The sequence below is a fragment of the Cygnus olor genome, chromosome 6, assembly GCF_009769625.2.
Source record: "Cygnus olor isolate bCygOlo1 chromosome 6, bCygOlo1.pri.v2, whole genome shotgun sequence".
Lineage (NCBI taxonomy): Eukaryota > Metazoa > Chordata > Aves > Anseriformes > Anatidae > Cygnus > Cygnus olor.
This window is the reverse complement of record NC_049174.1, coordinates 16,247,717-16,269,073: the sequence shown is the minus strand read 5'-3', so window position 1 is coordinate 16,269,073 and position 21,357 is coordinate 16,247,717. Positions and strand designations below refer to the sequence as shown.

Below are 21,357 nucleotides of genomic sequence, written 5' to 3'. Positions count from 1 at the left end.
ATGTAGCTAGGATCATAAATTTGTTTAGAAAATTCGCTAACCTTTGGTTACCAGATAGAGCTCTGCAGTGCTTCTTGCTTCTCCCCTTGGTTCAAGACGAGCAATTACAGAATATACACCTGCACCAGACACAAATTTTCATATCTATATGCTTGTATCATTAGAAAAAAAAGAACACAAAATCACAGCCAAAATATGCCATGAATTTTTACCTTCATCTTCTGCAGTAACATTGTGGATAGTCATATAATGACAACGACCTTCACTTCTGAAGCTGTACTTCGGACTCTCTCTCAGTTCAGTGGGGCCTTTATACCATGTCACAACTGCATCATCAAAAGACACCTCACACTCGAAGGTTGCAGATTGGTGTTCACTCACTACAATATTCTGTATGCTCTTTGTGAACTGGATTGGTTCAGCTGTTTCAGGGACAACAAAAAAATATCTGTTATTAACTAAGACCAGGTCATTTAGTTTACCTAATCCCTTCTCACTGTTTTCATAAAAATAGCTACAGTATAATGAGATGTAATAACAAATAAGAGAAAAGGAATTCCATCTACCATGAAATATTATACATAAGAATGAAGATTAGAAGATGTATGAATAAAAATATAATACGATTGTTGTAGAGAAAATATACAAGAGAAGCCATTAGGGAAATAAAGAGAAGATAAAGAATAATTAAGGAAAAAGAGGAAATATGAGGAAAATAGGAGAGTAACAGAATAAAAGAAGATAAAAGAAAGTATGACAAACAATTTGAGAGCAAGGGGTCATTAGTAATGATGATTTAGTTAAAAATACTAACTTACAGGAATATGTCACATATTTATTTTTCAGTGAGAAAGAACAACAAAATTTCTTGTTTAATCCATTTCCGAGTTCAAGGATATTTTTCTAAGAAATCCATTTTATTTTCATTTGTTCTGTTAATGGAACATCCAGCAACTCTTTACCACTAATGTAATAAAGAGATTCTACATCTTTTTACAAACCTTCAATGGCCAGATCTGCAGTTGTTTCTAGATTCTCAAGCTTGCAGGTATACTGTCCCTGGTCTTCTGTTCTAACATCCTTGATGATGAGTTTGTGTACTTTGTCGGAGACTTGTGTTGAGTATCTCCCTCCTATCTTAATGGGCCTCCCGTTTCTATACCACTGAGACTTGGCATTTGGGATAGAAAACTGACAAGAGAGCGTGCATATGTTTCCTTCCTTGAAAGTTGTGTCATGAAGATGCCGTTCAACTGCAGGTTCTATTAGCATGTTAAAATATATATATATTTTTAGCAGACATCAGACAGTAGAATAATCAAAGAGAAAATGAATTCAAATACTTAGTTCAAAAGTACACTTACCAATCACAGTTAGCCTAGCACTGGCAATGTGTGGTCCACACACTATTCTGAAATTTCCCTGATCTTCAAGTTGGCAGTTCTTGATTCTCAGTATGTGGCGATCACCTTCAATTCTAATTTCATATTTGTCACTGGAGTCCAGTTTCTGTGTTCCCTTGTACCATGAAAGTTTAATTTCTGGATAGTTAATTTTAATTTCACATTCAAAGATAGCATCCTCATCTGTTAAAACTGTCTGATTTTCAATGTCTCTGACCAGAGTAATAGGCTGAAAAATATTAATTTAAATTAGTTTCAAGTTCCCTGTTATGGGTTTGAATATTTCACAAATCAGGACAAAAATAGGTTACCTCTGTCTGTGACAGTCGTTGCTGAATAAATGATACAAGTTCATCAAACTCCTGTTCTTCTCTTTGAGCTTTTTCTGTAAGCTCAATTTCCTGTAATAAGACAGAATGTACTTAAAGATTAAAGGATCCTAAATGTCAAGCTGTCACTTTTATCCAACATAAAACTGGTTCCTACATCAAATTTGCTGTAGCCATACTGTATCTAGCCTATCTTCTCATCTTAAAAAATAGCAACCAAGTTGTCAAGACAGAACATACCTGGCCAGAAGGGCCATTCCTTCTTTTTCAGTTTGAGCATGCAAGAATTTGAGAACTAAAAGATCTAAACAGCTACGAGAAAATCCTGTTCACACAGTAACATCACGTCATGGACACCAAGTCTGTTCACAGGGGCTGTGTTACTCTTAACAAAGCCAATGCTGTAGTCACACTGTATCTTACCAATCTATGGCTTTCTTCCTCTCGGGTTTGCTTTAGTAACTCAAAGGCTTGTAGGAGGCCACGGAAATCTGTAATTCCATACATGCGAGCGTATTTCTCATATTCTTTAGGATCAACGTTTTTGAGAAGTTCCAAGATATCAATAGTTTGATCTTCCTCATCTTCCTTCCTTTTTGTTGGAGTTCTATTCGAATCAATGACATAAGTTAAATATACAATACTTCATTTCTAGAAAGATGTTCAATGAAAAAATGAATCAACTTAGAACTACTGCATGTAGTGCACTCTTTTAGAGTAACCTGGTTAGGTGCTTCTATTTTAAGTACACAGTTACACTTTTATCATGAATATCAAAATATTATATCTTGATCTGACACATTTAATCAGAAAGTTTTTCTGTGTTGATTGCAAAGTAATCTATAAAATCTTTGCATATACCTTTTTAGTTTCCCCCTGACATCCCCTTCAATGACTTCTTGCTTCCTTTCTTCAACTTGTAGGTTGACACTCCTCTCAATTTCCCCATGTTGGTTAAAAGCTACACATTTGTACATGCCAGAATCAGTTTTTGTTGTGTCCTTTATTTCTAGTTTGGCTTCATCTCCTCTCTGCTGGATGAAAATACGACCTCCCTGGTTGAGTTGTCTCCATTTCCCCTTCATCCACTTAACATTTGGAATTGGGTCTCCTCCAACTTTTGCAATAAATGTTGCAACAGTCTCTACAGAAAGATGCAAATGAGGAAGATAAGTCTTTGCAGGTGTTTCTATGACAACAGGACAGAATCTCAAGCAACAGGTATAGACAAATAGAAGACAATACAATTTTTTGAAAAAGAGTTCTTACTTTCCATGACTTTGATACTCTGAGGCTCTGACACAAAATAAAGTTTTCCCTCCACTTCTGCTTTCTTAGCTGCTGGTGCAGCTGCTGTTTTTTCTAAAATAAATAAATAAATAAAATGAGTCAAATAATTAAACAGACTGTTTTATCAGAATCACAGAATGGATGAGGTTGGAAGGGACCTCTGAAGGTCATCTTTTCCAACCGCTCAGGCAGAGACACCTAAAGCTGTTTGCCCAGGACCATGTCCAGATGGTTTTTGAAAATCTCCAAAACTACCTGTGTGAAAAGGAATGAGTTACAAGATGAAACAAAATATTATGTGAAATACAGAAAATGTAAAGTATTTTCATATTTTAAGTAACTTGTATTTTACATTGCAAATGAAACTGAGCATTGTAGGCCATGTTATGTTTTCCACTAACATCAGTCAGATCATTTTTATTCTGCATAGATGCAAGCTCATAGATGGCTATGCAAATAAGAAGAATTTTCTAAAATGAATCATTTTTTTTAGCGAGGTGTTCTCTTTTCTACTTCTGGAAATCTCACCCTCAGAGTTATCTGAACTTTTTGTAACACTGATGTGTTAAATTCTTTTTTTTTTCATTTTTTTTTTTTCTTTTGACTAGTTCTTAGCTCTGCTGCCACCCATGTAGTGAAAAAGATGCTGCTTCTACATCTTACTGAACCCGCATATCTTGAATGCGATGGTAAAACAAGACTCTACATGGAAGCTTGGAAGCTCTCATGCTTAGGCAACATTTACTTCTAGCTAAAATTCCCAAAGGTGTTGGAGCTGTAATAATTTTGAAGCAGCTAACCTCTAAGGCCACACTGTCAATAAAATTATTTTTGTACTTTTTAAAATAAACACCACTGTTCCCATAAAATATGCAGACCCAAGTAATTTTCACTTACTTGCATTTTTCTTAAATTCTGTGTTTAGCTATAGGAACTAAATTCTTAATCTTTTTGGTAAGAATATACTATTGATTTGACAATGATATTCCATTGTTTATGTTGCTATTTATATATAAATTATTGTTAAATGTACTGTTTTCCCAGATTCTACAGTTTTGAAAAGAACCAAAAGATACTAATTGCTTGCTATTACAACGTTAGTGTCTTTGTTCCACACAAAACAAAGTAGGATGGAGTTTTAAATTTCCGTCACAATCCTTGATTTTGTTCATGTTACTGTACCTTTAACAGTCACTTTAGATCTGCAAGCATCAGTGCCAGCCACATTTGAAGCTTTGCACACATATTCTCCTGAATCAGATATGGTAACTGCAGCAAGTTCCAGAAGAGCTACTCCATTAGCAAAGCTGAAGTTGCATCTGTCTGAAGCTCTTATTTCTCTTCCTGCCTTCAGCCACTGAATCCGGATTGGCTGTGATCCTTGGACGTGGCAGCTGAGCTGTATGTTACCACCTTCCTCTGCTGTTGCTGGCTGAAGGGGCTGGTCAAAAACTGGAGGCTTTTTAGGTTCTGGAAGGTGAAAGTGCTTCAGTGAATTCTTTTTATCCTCTTTAATGTCTTTATTGATGATTTGGATGAGGGAATTGAGTGTACACTCAGTAAGTTTGCAGACAACATCAAGTTGGGGGGAAATGTTGATCTGCCAGAGGGTAGAAAGGCCCTGCAGAGGGACCTGGACAAGTTGGATCAACGGACAGAGGCCAATGGGATGAGGTTCAATATGCCTAAGTCTCGGGTCCTGCACTTTGGTCACAACAACCCCATGCAACTCTACAGGCTGGGTCCAGAGTGGCTGGAAAGCTGCGCGGAGGAAAAGGACCTGGAGGTGCTGGTCAATGCTTGCCTGAACATGAGCCAGCAGTGTGCCCAGGTGGCCAAGAAAGCCAACGGTGTCCTGGCTTGTATCAGGAATAGTGTAGCCAGGAGGACCAGGGAGGTGATCATTCCTCTGTAGTCAGCTTTGGTGAGCCTACACCTTGAGAACTGCATTCAGTTTTGGGCCTCTCACTACGAGAAAGACATCAAGGCTCTGGAGCACGTCCAGAAAAGGGCTATGAAGCTGGTGAAGGGCCTGGAACACAAGTCCTCTGAGGAGTGACTGAGGAAACTGGTATTGTTTAGTCTGGAGAAGAGGAGGCTCAGGGGAGACCTTATTGCTCTCTAGAACTAGCTGAAAAGAAGGTGTGGGGAGCTGGGGGTCAGCCTCTTCTCGCAGATACCTGGTGATAGGACTAGAGGGAATGGACTCAAGTTGCACCATGGGAGGTTCAGTTTGGTTGGAAATTAGAAATTTCTTCTCAGAAAGAGTAGTCAGGTATTGGAATGGATTGCCCAGGGAGGTGGTGGTGTCACTGTCTCTGGGGGTGTTTAGGGAAAGGTTGGACCTGGTGCTTATGGACATAGTTTAGTGGGTAATATTGGTGGTACAGGGATGGTTGGATCAGATGGTCTTGGAGGTCTTTTCCAACCTTAATGATTCTATGATTCAAGGAAGGAAAATATGAAGAGCATAGGAGAAAAAGAAATACATGCGATTCTTAAGACATAGGAAAGCAATGAACAAGGATAAGAAGTAGTCTGAGAATATGAATCAGTTTTAGAAAATAGAATTAATAACAAGACAGTATATGTTTTGCATGCAAACATGCAAGAAATGTTTTATATAACACATCTTTTCTCCACAAAATAAGGACAGTAGCATGCAAAAAGTGTTAGAATAACTAAAACAGTTATTAGACTGCAAAACTACATAGGCACCTGTGGAGAATCAAATACGCAATCTCCTACAATAGTATTAGGATGATGTGCCATGCCGCCACAACACACCATCAAAGCTGCCCAAGCTTAGTTGTAATTGCACAGAAAAACTGTTTTTCAATAAACAAACAAATAAAGTTAAAAAAAGGCAAAATAAAAAAAAGAAGAAAAAAACATCACATTAAAGATTTCAGATTTCAATGTTTACTCTAGATCAGTCATAGCAAGTACTGAAAAAGAAGCTCCTACACACACAAATTTAAATCACAAAATCAAAAGAATTTATTGATTTTGTGGTTTAACGCAGTTTTATCATGTCCATCTCAGTACAAATTATTAATATTAAGGCAAATAAAAACAATTAAGCACAGCACAATTATTTTACTGGCTGCACAAACTCATAAGACAGAAGCTATTTGCAGCTAACATAATATTGTTAATTACTTGCAGCTAACACAGAATGAAAATTAAGAAGTAAAGAAAAGCATGATTTCTACTAACCTCTGATAACAACAGAGGATGTACACAACACGCTTCCTGCTTCATTGGACACTTTACAGGTATATAAACCAGCATCTGATTGCTCTACACTCTTTATATGCAAAAGTAAGGTATTGTTTTTGAATGATATTTCACAATGAGGACTTGAGTGAACTTCCTGATTGTTTTTATACCAAGCAACAGTCAAAGGTTGAGAGCCAGCAACACGGCCCTCAAGTTTAAGTTCATTCCCTTCTGTTTCTTCTACTGCTTCAGACAATTTCTTAGTAAAAGTAGGTGGAGTTTTTCGTTCTGTCAAAAAAGAACATATGCACCAAAGCTGAAATAAAAAATTCTAAAGAAAGCGTTTCAAGAAAAAAAAATAACATTGGGGAATCAATAGTTGCTCTCATTTAAATAGGACTTTTTTGTTGTTGTTTTAGTGAATGTACTCCAAGATCAATGGCAAGTGTCTTACTTGTACAGTCACTGTGTTAGTGGATTTTCTTATTTGTGAAAAACAACAGGAAAAAAAACACACCTATTTGATTGATTGATGATTGATCTAAGTCAAATGCCTTTAAAAACACAAGATTTTTTGATGAGTTATCAAGGAAGAAATAAGCCTATAGAATAGAAAGACTATAAAGAAATTAGGCTGAAGAAAATATCCTTTCTTTCCTCCTCCCCTTGTTGTTAATGATCCTTTCAATTTCTCTTTAAAGATCCATGGGTATTATACCATCCAGATAGATATTTTTGAGCTATATCTCAAAAGTTATGTTTAAAGTTTTTTCTCAAACTTTTCTTGCAGCAATAATGCCAACTTCCTTTACAATTAAAAGAAGAAAAATTACACACAATGTATTATCTGCTCAGTACCTTTAACATTCAGTTGAGCTGTGCAAGAATCCTTTCCAACTTCATTGCTAGCATAGCATGTATACTTTCCAGAATCTCCCCTGTCAACTCTCAAGATGGTCAAATGGGCTGTATTTTCTACATAACTGATTTGATAGTTTCCTCCTGTTCTAATCTCCTGGTTATCTTTTGCCCATGTGACTCTAACAGGCTGTGTTCCAGAAATGTGACACTCAAAGTCAGCACTTTCTCCAATAATACCATCCAAAGATGTAATTGGCGTGTCAAAGAATGGAGGAGTCTTCCCTTCTAAAGAGTGAAAGAGATTAAAAAGCATCACTTTAACATCAAAATTTGCTTTAAATCTTTTCGAAATAAATATTATTTGTACAATATTTAATACATGTATAAAGTGAAAGCAAGTTTTAAGATACTTCCATTAAATATTTCACAGCCCACCAACCTGTAAGGACAAGTCTTCCACTAGAAGAAGCAGTTCCAATAGCATTGGTTGCTGTGCAGGTATATTGCCCAATAAGGCTCCTGTCCGTCTTCAAAATCCGCAGAGTTGCTACATTATCTATGAAGGTTGTGTGAACATTATAGTCCTCTTTTACACGTACGCTGTCTTTAAACCAAGATACTTCAATAGGTTCTGAACCAGCAATGCCACAATCAAATGTAACTGGTAAGCCAACAGTTTCATGAACATCTCTTACTTTTCGGGTAAAAGAAGGAGGAAGTTTACGCTCTGTAAGAAAACAGGTATTGTACCATGAGGTCTTTCAAAAGCTATGCACCTGTTGTTGTACTCACCAATACTGTAGAGTATTGTGGATTTTTGCTTTTAACTTATTAAAAATGTTACATTTAAATGTACATCATTTAATTTGGGAGCTCATGTGAAAAGAACACAGTGCATATGGATTCAAGAAAATATATAACCATTCTGCCCTTATTTACACCCAGTGAGACTATTTAAGCCCCAGGACTGCCTAGCTAGCTTATGATCTCAGGATTCTTGAACTGCAGAAACAGTCAAAACAATATCCTAAATGGGGAATGAAGATGCAGAAGCTACTATCCCTACAGAAGAAATGTGGTCAGTAAGAGATATATTTAAGTTAGGTTTACTGTTAGACCTTTGTTAATAGAACACATTACCACAGGTTATCTTACTGGTCAGAAAAGAATAGAGCTTTTAAAAATTAAAAGACAATCTTTGTATTTGAAAGAACAAACATACCGAAGAAATATAGGCCATTTTCCTAATTTTTAAAAAAGAATAATTCACCTTGAACTGTGAGCAAAGATGATGAAGCAGCCTCTCCAACAGTGTTTTCTACTTTGCAGATGTACTCCCCACTGTCACTACTGTCCACCTGGCTGAAAACCAGAGTGGCAACTTGGTTCTTAAAGTGCATTTTCACAGTAGCCGTTCCTCTCAGTTTTGTATCGCCTTTGTACCATGACACAATCATTTCTGGTGTTCCAGCAACCCGGCACTGTAAGGATGCTGAATCCCCAACAGTCACCTGCACTGGCTCCAAGGGTGTAATGAAATAAGGTGGTTCTGAAGAACAAACAGCACAAAAAAAGGTATTGCACAATGACCACAAGTAGTTGAAATAACACTTGATGAAGTGATGGTGGCTTGATGACGCACCTAGTATTGTGATTGCACCATGACAATTATCTTGTCCAGAGTCATTTTCAATATGACAAGAATATTGCCCTTGATCTTCTAGTTTGCTACTAGGGATTTCCAGTATGGCAGATGTTTCTGTAGTGGTGATGCTACACTTTTCAGAGTGTTTTAATATTACTCCATTTTTCTTCCATGTCACTGAAATTGGTGGAGTACCTGTATATGTGCATTCCAGGAGTAAATTTTTCCCTTTCTCTACACTTAAATCATTCACCTTCTTCACAAATTTTGCTGGTTCTATAATGAACAATACAAAAATATAAATTAAATAAAGCCAGGAGATTTTTTTTTCTTTAAGAAGCATAAGAAACAGTAGCCTGGACAAACCTTTGACAAAAAGATGTGTTGTGCAAGAAATCTTCCCTGCCTCATTAGAGACTTGGCAGGTGTAGTCTCCACTCTGAAGTGGATGTACATCAAACAGCTCCAGCTCTGCAAGTGAGTCTTGCAAGGTTATATTGCATTTGTGCCCTGGTACTAGCTCAACACTACCTCTAAACCATTTAACTTCCAATGGAGGGGAGCCTTTTATGATACTCGTAAATGTTATGTTTGTCCCAGAGAAAACATTCAGCGGTTCAGGTTTCTTCATGAAAGATGGTGGTTCTAAGCATATAAATAAAACAGAGAAGAAGTACATTCAGCTTCCGATGAAGAGCATAATCAGAAATATATAACAAAACCAAGAATTAAGTCTTTTTGAAAACAAATTTGAGTCATCCAGCTCTGGCTTCTTATTGATACTGACCTCTAACACTCAAAAATGCGCTGCATTCATCTGATCCAGCTACATTAGTAGCTGTGCACAGATAAGTTCCCATATCAGATTCCTGAAGTACATTCACTTTCAGAGAACAGGTGTTGTCTGTAAGGGTAGCCTGATACTTGTCTCCACTGGTAATCTCCTGTCCATCATGAAACCAGGAAACAAGAATAGGTGGTGACCCATAAACTTTGCACTCCAGTACAGCAGAAGAACCCAGCTGACCATACGTTTCTTTCAGTTTTCTTGTGAAAGAAGGAGGTATAATACGATCTGCATTTGTTTAAACATAAAACAAACAACAACAAAAAAACTTACAGTACAGGAGCTTAAAATACAGAGGGTTTTCAGTGCATAATAAAACCAGTTTATTTTGATGTATCTGCATTAGCAATCTGCTCCTGCATGTCTAAAACACTGAAAAATAAATAGTTGATGGTTAAGGAATCAACTTAAGGAATACCCTTTCTTTTTGCAGTTCTTTTTCATATGAAACAATATTGCACCAGTTGTCTGGAAAAGACAAATGGATTAAAGCTGAAGAAATCAAACTTCGCTATAACTCCTGCCCCTCCGATGCTAGGTAGGCATCTGTTCCTGATGCTTGTCACAGTGGAGTGCCAAGCATTCAAAGATTATACAAGCAGTGAGTCCCCCAGACTGCCAGTCATGGGAAACAGTATGCTATCTAAAGGCATTATAAAAGAACTTTGGATCAGATGTGACTCAAAAGGAGTAGTCGACTAACCTGAAACGTGCACTGAAGCTGTGCAGCTGCTTTTACCAACACTGTTTTTCACCTCAAAAGTATATTCTCCACTATCTTCTAGATCTGTATTGAGGATCTTAAGCCCAGATACTTTGTTGAAGAAGCTGATTTTATATTTATGGTCAGTAGACAATTCATTCCCATCCTTAAACCATCTAGCAGTAAGCTCTGGTGTGCCGTCTACTGTGCATTCCAGAGTACAAGAGTCTCCAGCTGTAACTTTCACGGGGCCTGGTTTCTCTACAATGATTGCAGGTTCTGCAATGAGACGCAAGTCACAGCATTTTTAAAAACAACAATGCAATAGTAATTAGCACCATAAAAATTAAAATTTTTAAGCATTGTAAAACATATTATGTTTTTTATACCATGCTACCCACCAAGCACTGTAAGTGTGGCAAAGCACTCCTGAACTCCAGCATCATTTTTTATCTGACAAACATATTTCCCAGCATTGGCTGGTTCTGTGTTTCCAATCCGCATAGTTGCAACATTTTCTGAATAGGAAATCCAAAGATTTTCACTTTCTCTAATGATCTCCCCTTTGTCTTTTAACCACAGAACAGAAATGGGCTGTGATCCTTCAACTGCAGCCTGCAGTTCGATCGACTCCCCAGCTACAACAGTGAGATCACTCAGCTTCTTCACAAAGGTTGGTGGTGCTATTTAAGAGAAGATATTTAACAGTAAAAAACACTCCAGGAGGGGAAAAGTAGGAGGAAAATAACAGGAAAAATGAAATTCCAAGAAGGTGACAGTCCTTATACAAACCTCTCAGTGTTACAGAGCCAATACAGGAGTCACTTCCCACATCATTTACAGCTTTACAGTGATATTCACCAACATCTGCAGTATCCACACTGAGAATGTGAATGCTAGCAAGGTAGTTCTCAGACATGATCTTGTACTTCTTGCTGCTCCGAATTTCTCGTTTGTCTTTATACCATGAAATCTGGAATGGAGGAGTGCCCTGAAGCTCACATTCTAGACGAATATCAGACCCTTTCAAGGTCTGGACTGGATGGGGCCTCTTGATAAAAATAGGGGGTGCTGAAACAAAGGAGTTAAAGTTTGTGTTATTTGAGCTGATGATATTAAAGAAGAGAGTATGCAAGTAGCCAAACTGATAGTGAGCAGCAAAGGAACACTATGAGAGATCTCCCATGATATAACAAGCAGGCAAGAGACTTGCCATCTTTTCAGACAGGCTTTGATCTGTCTGATTAAAGAAAGTGGGATTTAACAGCTTTTCCACACAAGAGTACACATACAGATAGAAAGGCAAGGGAAGAGCTGGGATTCTGACCTTTTACTTTCAGTGAGGTACTGGTACTAGCACTACCAGCTGGATTCTGAGCTTCACAACTGTAGTCACCGCTGTCTTCAACTCTGAGGTTGTGCATTTCAATGATTGCCACTGAATCCACAAATGACATTCGGTATTTTTCACAGGGGTGGATCTCAGTTTCACCTTTGTACCAGATGACTTTGATTTCTGGAGATCCCCCTACTTTGCATTCGTACCTAGTGGAGTCATGCTCTTTCACAAGTCTTGAGGAGTCTAGTTTCTTAATAAACCTTGGTGGTTCTGGAAAGCCAAAAATGGAAGATGATGTTTTTAACTGCACAGATTCTTTGAATAAACAGGCAAATATCTAACAGAAAATATAAACTTTGGGGACTTATGCAATCATTCTTATTTTGTAATTGCCATTTTTTTTTAGATGATTTGAAGTTTGTCCAAAATGTAGATTAGGCAGCAAACAAGTTCTCTATTTGCATTTTAGATAGTTTCTCCTTATTTTGTTTTCTCATTCTACTTCTCTATGTTCAGCTGACACGTGTGGTTTTCTTTAAGTAATATCCTCTTGTAGTACATTGGTAATAAAAATGCCTGATGGAAATTCAAGAATCCAAACTGTTCATCTAAGTACTATTGTTCAGAGAATTTAGGCTGAGCATTATAGCAACTGCTTTATAACTTAATATGTCATTAAGAATTGATACAGTCAATAAGTGTATTTGAGTTATAACCCTTTGCACATTTATTGCAAAGCCAAACATAAAGGTGCATATAAGGACTAAAAGTCAAGGATCTTAGGTAGCAAATAAGAGAAGTTCAAAACAGTCATGCTGGGAAGAATTATGAGATGGTTGGTATTAGTGAAATTGGTTTTAAAGGTCATATGACTGGAAAGTAAACCAGATGGTTACATTTTACTCTGTAAGGAGAGAAAGAAAGGGAGGTTTGACACTTTACATCAAAAGTACCATGGAGACGATTCAGAATCACAAGACTGAATGCTCATGAATCAAAGATAAAAGTAGTAAAACCAAGAGGTGGTAATGTGGGAACAACTAACAAATCTCTCTACAGAACAGGATGAATTGCCTTTTTGTGTATCTGTAACATGTAGGAAGGATATCTATTTTACTGTGGGTCACTTCAATCTGTGGGACATTTGCAGAACGTCCTATGTTGTTAGTAACAAAACTTCCTTAGAATTTCTAAAAATAGAAATTGTCTTGTTAACACAAGAACTCTTGGAATCTCATTACTTTGTTTTCAGATTTCATTTGATAAACAGTTGATTACCTATCTGCATACTAACAGTTGCTGACTAGTCACACAGTAATTCCATTCCTTTCCAAAAATGTGAGTATATGTTAGTAAAGTATATACTTAGAATGTTAGGTAGTTTCTAGAACCTAAGGCAGGTGTTAAAACTACAGATTGGGAACACTAGATTTAAAAAAAAAAAGGGGGGGTGGTAGGGAGGTGTTGAAAGTCAATTGGACATAAGATCTTGATTCTACAAACAAAAGACTGTACGTCATAGAGATAAGACAGCATCTTCTCAAATTAAAACCATGCAAATCAATGCGCATATGAGCTTGCACTTCCAAGTTTTGTAGGAATAGGCTGACAAGCAATGAGCAAAATTAATTTTACATCATTGGGAAATCTGTACAAAATCTAAAGAATTAAAGGAAAAATAATCCTGGAAAAAGTAATAAAAGAATAATTTACAATTTTATGAATAAAGAGTTGAAGAGTAAAGAGTTGAAGAGTAAGAAAATGAATAAGGTCAGTTAGGATCATTTTATGTAGAGTAATTCCAGTCAAATTAACCTATTAGTACTGTTATCATTAATAATAAACAGAATTATGATTCTTGTGGAAACAAACTTGAAATCTTTAAAAGAGCTTAGATTTCTTGCTACAGTATTTCAATTTTTTTTTTTTTTTTTTTTTTTTTTAAGCCAAACTGTGTAATAACAGCATCCCTATTTGCCATTGAGTCCACAGGTAGTGCAGTTTTCCACACTCCTCCCACCCCCACCAAGAAAAATCCCTATGGATAGAATATACTCCAGACATAATACATTTGACATGCACCTATTAAAAAATCTTGCTAGTGGTAGTTCAGTTTCTTGTGTTATTTGTCTCAGAGAGTAAAAGCCATTATATTTATTCTTGTAACGTGTTTGATTTCCCCTCCAAACTTATACAGAGGAAAAAAAAAAAAAAAAAAAAAAGAGAGAGAGAGAGAAAAGAAGAATGCCCTGAAACAACAGGGACATTTAAACTTATGCATCATTTAAGTAGTGTATTTTACATTTGCCCTTTAATAAAATCAGTAGGAATAAAGTATCCGGAACATCTATTTATAAATTCAAGGTTCCCACCTACATCAAGGAAATTACAGTAAGGTACAAGTGTCACTTGTACCAGGACAGTTTGATCCAGTTATAAATTTAGATCTTTGAAAATCGTAAGATCCACACACTATGTAGAGAAGTAAAGTGTTGGCAGAGCAGATATTTGTCACCAAGTCTGCCCTCAGATCCTTCAATTTTTCCTATTCAACAACAGGAGTTTTCAAATATTTTCAGGAACTGCACACCCGTTAAAAATACATTTAAGCCTCATAAGTGAACTTGCTTCTTTCAGCTACCTTTCCCTCTTCTGGACAACTTAGCAAATGACACTACTAGAGAAAGAGTTTAAGGCAGACAGATTTTGCTGGCCAACAGTTGTTAATAAAAGCACAACAGGGTACTAAGTCAGAGTTAATATCTCAGTGACAGAATTCCCTTGATAAGACTCACTGTACCAGACCAGAAGAAAGATGGATAAGCATTTAGGTTTTAAAATAACATTTAAATGAAATGAAAGATCTCAACATGACATCTTGTAAAGATTGTTAGTCTCACGTGTCTGCACTATTCAGGGTTTTTTGTGGGTGTCTGCCTTGCAAAGAAATGCCTGATGAACAGTAAAGATCCCAGCAATACCTTGTACAGCCAGCTGAGCTGCGCATGCATCCTTTCCAACGCTGTTGCTAGCAGTACATGTGTAGAGTCCAGCATCTCCTTTACCCACTTTTAGGACCGTCAAGCTGGCCATGTTTTCCACCAGTGTCATCTTGTAGTTGCCACCTGGGCGGATTTCTCTGTTGTCTCTGGTCCATGTAATTCTCATAGGTACAGAGCCAGTCACATGGCACTTAAAGGTTGCACTTTCCCCTAGTGCCACATCAGTAGATACTGGCTTGACATCAAAGAAGGGAGGTTGTAGATGTTCTGCAAAGAGGAAAGCATGGCAGAGCTCACCACTAAGCTCCCCTTCAACACACACCTGACCATGCCATGCCCGCACTCCCTTACCACCATGCAGTGGGTAGAATGGGAGAAAGAGTAAAAGAATAAGAGCGCAAATAGGTACAAAATATCTTTAGGTGTGAGCTACAGACCTGTGAGGAGAAGCTTGGCGCTGGAAGATGCAGTCCCCAGAGCATTTTGCGCTGAGCAAGTATATTGGCCACAGTAAGCCATGCTAGTTTGCAAGATCTGAAGAGCTGCAACATTATTTAAGAAGGTTGTCTGCATGTTATCACTGTCGCTTAAAAGAACCCCATCCTTGTACCAGGAGACCTGGATGGGCTCTGAGCCATTTATGCGACAATCAAAAGTCACTGGGGCACCAACGGTCTCTTGAATATCTTTCAGTTTTCTGGCAAATGTAGGGGGAAGTTGACGTTCTGCAAAATAATAATAATCATCACCATAAGTAGGAAGCTACCTTGTCAACCTAGAATTAGTTAACACTGAACTTAATAAGAACCCCTTTCTATAGACAACAAAGAGTTCCTACAAACTACCCCAGGAAAGAGTGGCCCCAGGACCATCACCTTTAATGACAAGCAAAGCTGTGGAGGTAGCAAAGCCAACACTATTTTCTGCTTTGCAGGTATATTCTCCAACATCACTGTCCTCCACAGTAGAGAACGCCAGTGTTGCCACGTTATTCTTGAAGTGCATTTTGTAAGCCTGCGTTGATCTGAGCTTGGTGTCTTCTTTGTACCAAGACACCTTGATTTCTGGTGCACCACCAATCTGGCATTTTAAAATCAAAGGCTCGCCAACCTTCACCTCCACACGATCCAGGTGCGTGACAAAATAGGGTGGTTCTAGGGGAGGAAAGAGCATAGTGAGCAGAGACAGAGCATCACTGGGGTCCCCTTGGGCATAAGGGGTGATGCATACCTAAGATGAATACAAGGCTGTGGCAAACATCCCCACCGGCCTCATTTGCCACCTCACAGGTGTATTCGCCTTCATCACTCTTGGTGCTGTTGAAGATTTCGAGAATGCCAGATTTGTCAGTAGTTGTAACACTGCAGCGTGGAGACTGAGCAATAGGCATTCCATTTCTTTTCCAGGTGACAGAAATGGGAGGAGTGCCCACGTAGGTACTTTCCAGAACAATGGACTTCCCCTGCTCCACACTGAAATCACTTAATTTCTTCATGAAGACTGCAGGCTCTGTGTGGAGGCACAGGTCAATAGTGAGAGGGACAATGTGGCAGGGCTGCAGGCAGAGCATGAAGAGAGAGATACCTACACATGCACGCACACACACACCTTTCACAAAGAGTTGAGTTGTGCATGAGACGCTGCCAGCATCATTTGTGACCACGCAGGCATAATCTCCACTGTGGCCCGGCTCCACGTTGTGCAGCTGCAGCTGTGCCACAGACTCATCCAGAGAAATGGAACAGGTGCTGTCCAGCACCAGCTCCCTGATGCCTCGGAACCAGGTGACTTTGAAGGGAGTGCTGCCCTTGATGTAGCTGGTGAATGTCACACTTGATCCGGGCAAAACTTCCTGGGGATCAGGTGTCTTCACAAAAGAAGGTGGTTCTAAGTGTCACACAAAGAAGTGAAGAGGGAGAAAAATGTTAATAGGAGATTTCCTGTTTGGGATGAAAACTGAAGCAGGTTAGAAATAGAAATAACAAGGGAGAAAACAGAAAAAGAAACTATGAAAAAGAAGCCATGGGAAATCAGAGGTAAGAAAGAAAGAGGGAAGAAGTGTTCTGCAGAAGGGGCTGTAATATCCTTCCACTGACCTTGTACAGTCAAGAAGGCACTACATTCATCAGATCCAGCCACATTTGCTGCCACACAGGTATATGGCCCGGTATCTGTGACATCCAGGGCATTGAGCTTCAAAGCACAAATGTTATCCAAGAATGAGATTTCATATTTTTCTCCACTAACAATCTCATTCCCATCCTGAAACCACGCCACTGATATGGGGGATGTGCCGGACACTTTGCATTCCAGCAGCACTGAAGATCCCATCACCCCATTTGTTTCCTTTAATTTTCTTGAGAATGAAGGAGGAACAAGGCGATCTAAGTAAGACAAGGCAGAAGAAGAATAAGAATTTTTTTTTTTTTCAGTGCAAAGGAAAACAAAAACAAACAAGAAAACAAACAAACAAACAAAAAACAACACTGTTTTTAAAGACAAGATATAGAGCTGACCTGAAACATCAACTGAAGAAGTGCAGCTGCTGTCCCCCACCTCATTGTGCACCTCAAAAGTATATAAGCCCCTGTCTCCCCTCTCTGCAGAAAAGACTTTCAGAGTGGAGATATTATTGAAAAAGGTAATTTGGTATTTGCGATCACTCCTTAGTTCTCTGCCATCTTTGTACCACTTGGCGATAAGTTCAGGTGTTCCTCCTACTTTGCACTCCAAGGTAAAAGGGTTGCCAGCCATCACTGTGATCGGCTCAGTCTTCTCTAAGATTACTGCTGGTTCTGAAATAGGAAGGGAGGGGACAGTGTGTCACCAGGAAATCCACCTGCAAACCAGTGAGCACAGGATACAAGCAGCAAACAAGGGGTGGCAGAGACAACTGTGAGAGCCGCAAGATAGAATACTTGTGGAACAGGCTATACCCACCTAGGACTTGTAAAAAAGCAGAGCACTCCCGCATGCCAGCATCATTTTTGATCTGGCAGATGTACTTTCCAACATCAGTTCCCTCTGCACTGGCAATCTCAAGAGTTGCAATGTTGTCCATAAACCACATTTGGACATTTTCACTCTCCCTAATAACTTCACCCTTGTCCTTCAGCCAGACAACAGAAATTGGTGGGGATCCTTCCACCACTGCCTGTAGAGCTGTTGGCTCTCCAACGAAGATTGCAGTGTCACTCAGCTTCCTGGCAAAGCGTGGGGGCTCTGATGGCAAAAACAAGGAGGCAGAGGAAGGTTAATCACGCGTGCCTGCTTGGAAGAGGTACAGCCAGAAGATCAAGAAAAGAAGGTGCTGGTGCTGTTGGTCTTCTACCATACAAACCTTTGAATTTTACTGGGCAGGTGCAAGTGTCACTTCCCACCTCATTCATTGCTTTGCACTGATATTCTCCAGTATCCTGAGATTCCAGATTGAGGATGTGAAGACTGGCAATGGAGTGCTTTGCTGTCACCTTGAACTTCTTGCTGCTCCGGACCTGCCTCCGGTCCTTGAACCAAGCCACCTCAAAGGGTGGAGTCCCTGCTATCTCACACTGGAGAATAACATCCGAGCCTTTAAGTGTGTCCACAGGACTCGGCACCTTGCTAAAAACAGGTGGTTCTATAAAAAAAAAAAAGAATCACATCATAACATTTGAGACTGCTTCCCTGAGTAGGTTTCTGGATAGTAGCAAGACACAATATACTCAGGAAGGGGGCCTACACTTCTTCTTGTAAACCTATATTTAGCATCCTCATCTTATGTGGTCTCATCTCTAAAAAATGCTGAGCCTCCGGCATCTCCCAGAAAGCCATCCCAAGCACTCCCAAGGGCAGAAAATATGACACTTCTGCACCTGTTTGGAGTTAGTACTTAGGGCCCCTCCCCCCTTTCTTCAGGACCATATTCCAGTTTTCCCCACCTCTTTCCAATCATGAAAGCTACCACCAGTGAGGCTCAGTACAACAGCCCTCTCTTGCTTCTTAAATTTCACTCCTGATAGAATCACTGTACATAAAAAACAGGCAGAGGGATGTCTGCAAAGTGTGTCCATCTCTCTCACCACGGCTGGTGCTTCATCTAGTTCACACATCCCATGTGACCCAACAACCTTGCCTTATTCGGCTTGCAATTGGCTTAAACAGGAAGGCAAAGGAGTGGCTGCACAGCGCTCAACACCCACTACCATTTCCTGCCTAGTCTCTCTGATGTCTACAACGCATCAGCATATTAATCTGAGAGCAGCTGGAAAGAAACTGCCCTGGCAGCCACTGACTGCCATAGCAGCAGCTTCTTGTTTGGGGGGGGGGGGGGGGGGGGGGGGGTGGTTGTGCCCCTGAGAGCAGGACCAGGAGCCGGGGATTCTAGTTGTGTGCGGAGCCATGCTGCTAACCTTTCACTGCTACTGAAGCGCTACAGCTGGCAGTGCCGGCAGAATTTTGGGCTTCACATATGTAATCGCCGCCATCCTCAGTGCTGGCATCCAAGATAGTTAGCACCGCTATGGAGTCTACAAAAGACATGTGGAGCCTGTTGCTTGCTTGGAGTGCCTGATCGTTCTTGTACCACACGGTCCTGATCTCTGGTGTGCCACTGATTTTACATTCAAGTCGAACTGTGTCTCTGTGCTTCACAAATCGCAAAGCTTCAGGCTTCTTGATGAACTTAGGAGGTTCTGCAGAACAAATAAGCATGTAGAGAGTGACAACACGTTTGCCATGTGAAATCTACAGTGCTGAGCAAGAGTCATAGAGAGCGCAAGAATATTGGGGTGCAACAAGGTGAGTTTGCTACAGCAGCTGGCTGTATCTCCAACAAGAGCTTCCTCTCAAGAAACGATGCAAGGAGAAGACAGCAAAACCAACTACAACTAGGTTCTATCAACTCTGGAGCCTGCTGCTTGAGACAGCTGGAGCTGTAAAAGACACGTGCAGGATGATTGCTGTACCCAAGAGACTTTTTTTGCAGTTTCCTTTGGGGGGCAAAAATGTCCCCAAGCCAGCATGAAAGCATCAACAATCCCATCACCCCCAAGATCTTACCCCAGGAGCAGCAGAAACATGGTATGTACAGTTTCACTTGCTTGCACATCTTTAAAGTGTATTTCTACTTGAAGAACTTAAACGATTTAGAGCCTAGATTAAATCAGCAATTCATTACTCCAACTGAAACATTCAGAAAAGTTGAAAGAGACACCAATACTGGTCTACAAATGCAAAGTAATTGTATTTACCCTATTACTCTTGTTCCATATAGTAATGATATGTATGAATACCCCTGCGATCGTAGTTTAAGCTCTAATGATAAAGTAAAAAGCAGGAAAGTGTTGTGTGCATTTATCCATACCAACAAACAGCTTAGCAAGAAGACCTGTCCCCTTGGAGATTTTGCAGGTACACAAGGCTTCTACTGCCATGCAGTATTATAGAAGCAGAGAGTTACCTCATGGTATGTCTGCTTTTTGAAAAGCTACTTTCCATATATGTCCAAGCTGGAATGGGTGGAAGATGAAGCTCAGTAACAAAGAGACCTTTTATATCCAAGCGAAAGAAAAACAACAAATGAAGGTGACTTAATCTCAATACCTTTGACACTGAGTTGGGCTGAGCAAAAGTCTTTCCCAGCTTCATTACTAGCTTGGCAAGTATATTGGCCAGAGTCTCCTTTACCCACTCTGAGCACTCGAAGGTGAGCTGTGTTAGCTACAAATGTAATATTGTAATTTCCTCCAGTTCGTATCTCCCGACCATCCTTGGACCAGGTGATGTGTATTGGCTGGGCTCCAGTAACATGGCATTCAAGGTCAGCACTTTCTCCCAAAGGCACATCAATAGATTCTGGTTTGGCATCAAAGATAGGTGCCTGCTTGGGTTCTAGAAACATAAGAAAACAAAATAATACTCATACCTCATAAAAAAAAAAAGTTAGTTAATCCAACATACAAATACCATTGCACACATAAAAAGGGATGGGGGTGCCTATGATCTGGGCAAAAGTTCTGCAAGCCAACACACCTGCCACTGTGAGCCTAGCACTTGAGGTGGCAGTGCCCACAGCATTGGTGGCTGTGCAGGTGTACTGTCCAGTGTGATTCATCTCAGTTCGTGCCAGTTGTAGCACTGCTACATTATCTACAAAGGATGTGTGCACATTGTGGTCATCGCTTAGCAGCACACCATCTTTATGCCAAGTCACAGTAATGGGCTCTGAGCCATTGAGTCGACACATAAATTTTAGGGGTAAGCCAGCTGGGTGTTCAATGTCCTTTAATTTTCTTGCGAAGGAAGGTGGTCGTTTGCGCTCTGGAAGAAAGCAAGTAAAAGATAAATATGCACCAGGAAGCTTTTTTTTTTTTTTAATATATTTTTTCAAGAGAAAAAGTACTGTAAAGAAGAATTTGCAACAAGTAAATATAAATCATCACCTTGAACTGTTAAGAGAGCCTTTGTAGATGCAGTTCCTACACTGTTTTCTGCCTTGCAGATATACTCGCCGCTGTCATTGCTAACCACTTTGTTGAAAATGAGTGTAGCAACGTTGTCTTTAAAGAACACTTTGTACTCAGGAGTAGACCTGAGTTTTGTATCACCTTTGTACCAAGACACAGTAATTTCTGGTGTTCCAGCAACATGGCATTGCAATGTTGTATAATCCCCAACTGACACCTCAAGAGGTTCCAAGTGTGTAACAAAATATGGAGGTTCTAAAAAAAGAAGAA

General features: G+C 39.5%; 1 protein-coding gene across 1 annotated transcript in view; it reads right to left on the bottom strand.

Moving 5' to 3' along the window:
* The window catches only part of LOC121072380 (titin-like), a 246,198-nt gene that overhangs the window by 156,985 nt on the left and 67,856 nt on the right, over positions 1-21,357 (bottom strand). Inside the window, exons 72-104 of the mRNA XM_040561912.1 lie at positions 21,064-21,342; positions 20,654-20,941; positions 20,225-20,512; positions 19,033-19,314; positions 17,982-18,260; positions 17,582-17,863; positions 17,158-17,436; positions 16,738-17,025; positions 16,250-16,528; positions 15,872-16,150; positions 15,517-15,795; positions 15,079-15,366; positions 14,621-14,908; positions 11,628-11,909; positions 11,093-11,371; positions 10,702-10,983; positions 10,301-10,579; positions 9,538-9,825; positions 9,117-9,395; positions 8,748-9,026; positions 8,376-8,654; positions 7,545-7,832; positions 7,103-7,390; positions 6,242-6,532; positions 4,205-4,492; positions 3,002-3,094; positions 2,594-2,876; positions 2,156-2,339; positions 1,715-1,804; positions 1,365-1,632; positions 1,002-1,262; positions 213-422; positions 42-119 (exon numbers count right to left, since the gene is read on the bottom strand). Coding sequence (XP_040417846.1) covers positions 42-119; positions 213-422; positions 1,002-1,262; positions 1,365-1,632; positions 1,715-1,804; positions 2,156-2,339; positions 2,594-2,876; positions 3,002-3,094; positions 4,205-4,492; positions 6,242-6,532; positions 7,103-7,390; positions 7,545-7,832; positions 8,376-8,654; positions 8,748-9,026; positions 9,117-9,395; positions 9,538-9,825; positions 10,301-10,579; positions 10,702-10,983; positions 11,093-11,371; positions 11,628-11,909; positions 14,621-14,908; positions 15,079-15,366; positions 15,517-15,795; positions 15,872-16,150; positions 16,250-16,528; positions 16,738-17,025; positions 17,158-17,436; positions 17,582-17,863; positions 17,982-18,260; positions 19,033-19,314; positions 20,225-20,512; positions 20,654-20,941; positions 21,064-21,342 — 8,547 coding nt within the window. The remainder of the gene's footprint in view (positions 1-41; positions 120-212; positions 423-1,001; positions 1,263-1,364; positions 1,633-1,714; positions 1,805-2,155; positions 2,340-2,593; positions 2,877-3,001; positions 3,095-4,204; positions 4,493-6,241; positions 6,533-7,102; positions 7,391-7,544; positions 7,833-8,375; positions 8,655-8,747; positions 9,027-9,116; positions 9,396-9,537; positions 9,826-10,300; positions 10,580-10,701; positions 10,984-11,092; positions 11,372-11,627; positions 11,910-14,620; positions 14,909-15,078; positions 15,367-15,516; positions 15,796-15,871; positions 16,151-16,249; positions 16,529-16,737; positions 17,026-17,157; positions 17,437-17,581; positions 17,864-17,981; positions 18,261-19,032; positions 19,315-20,224; positions 20,513-20,653; positions 20,942-21,063; positions 21,343-21,357) is intronic.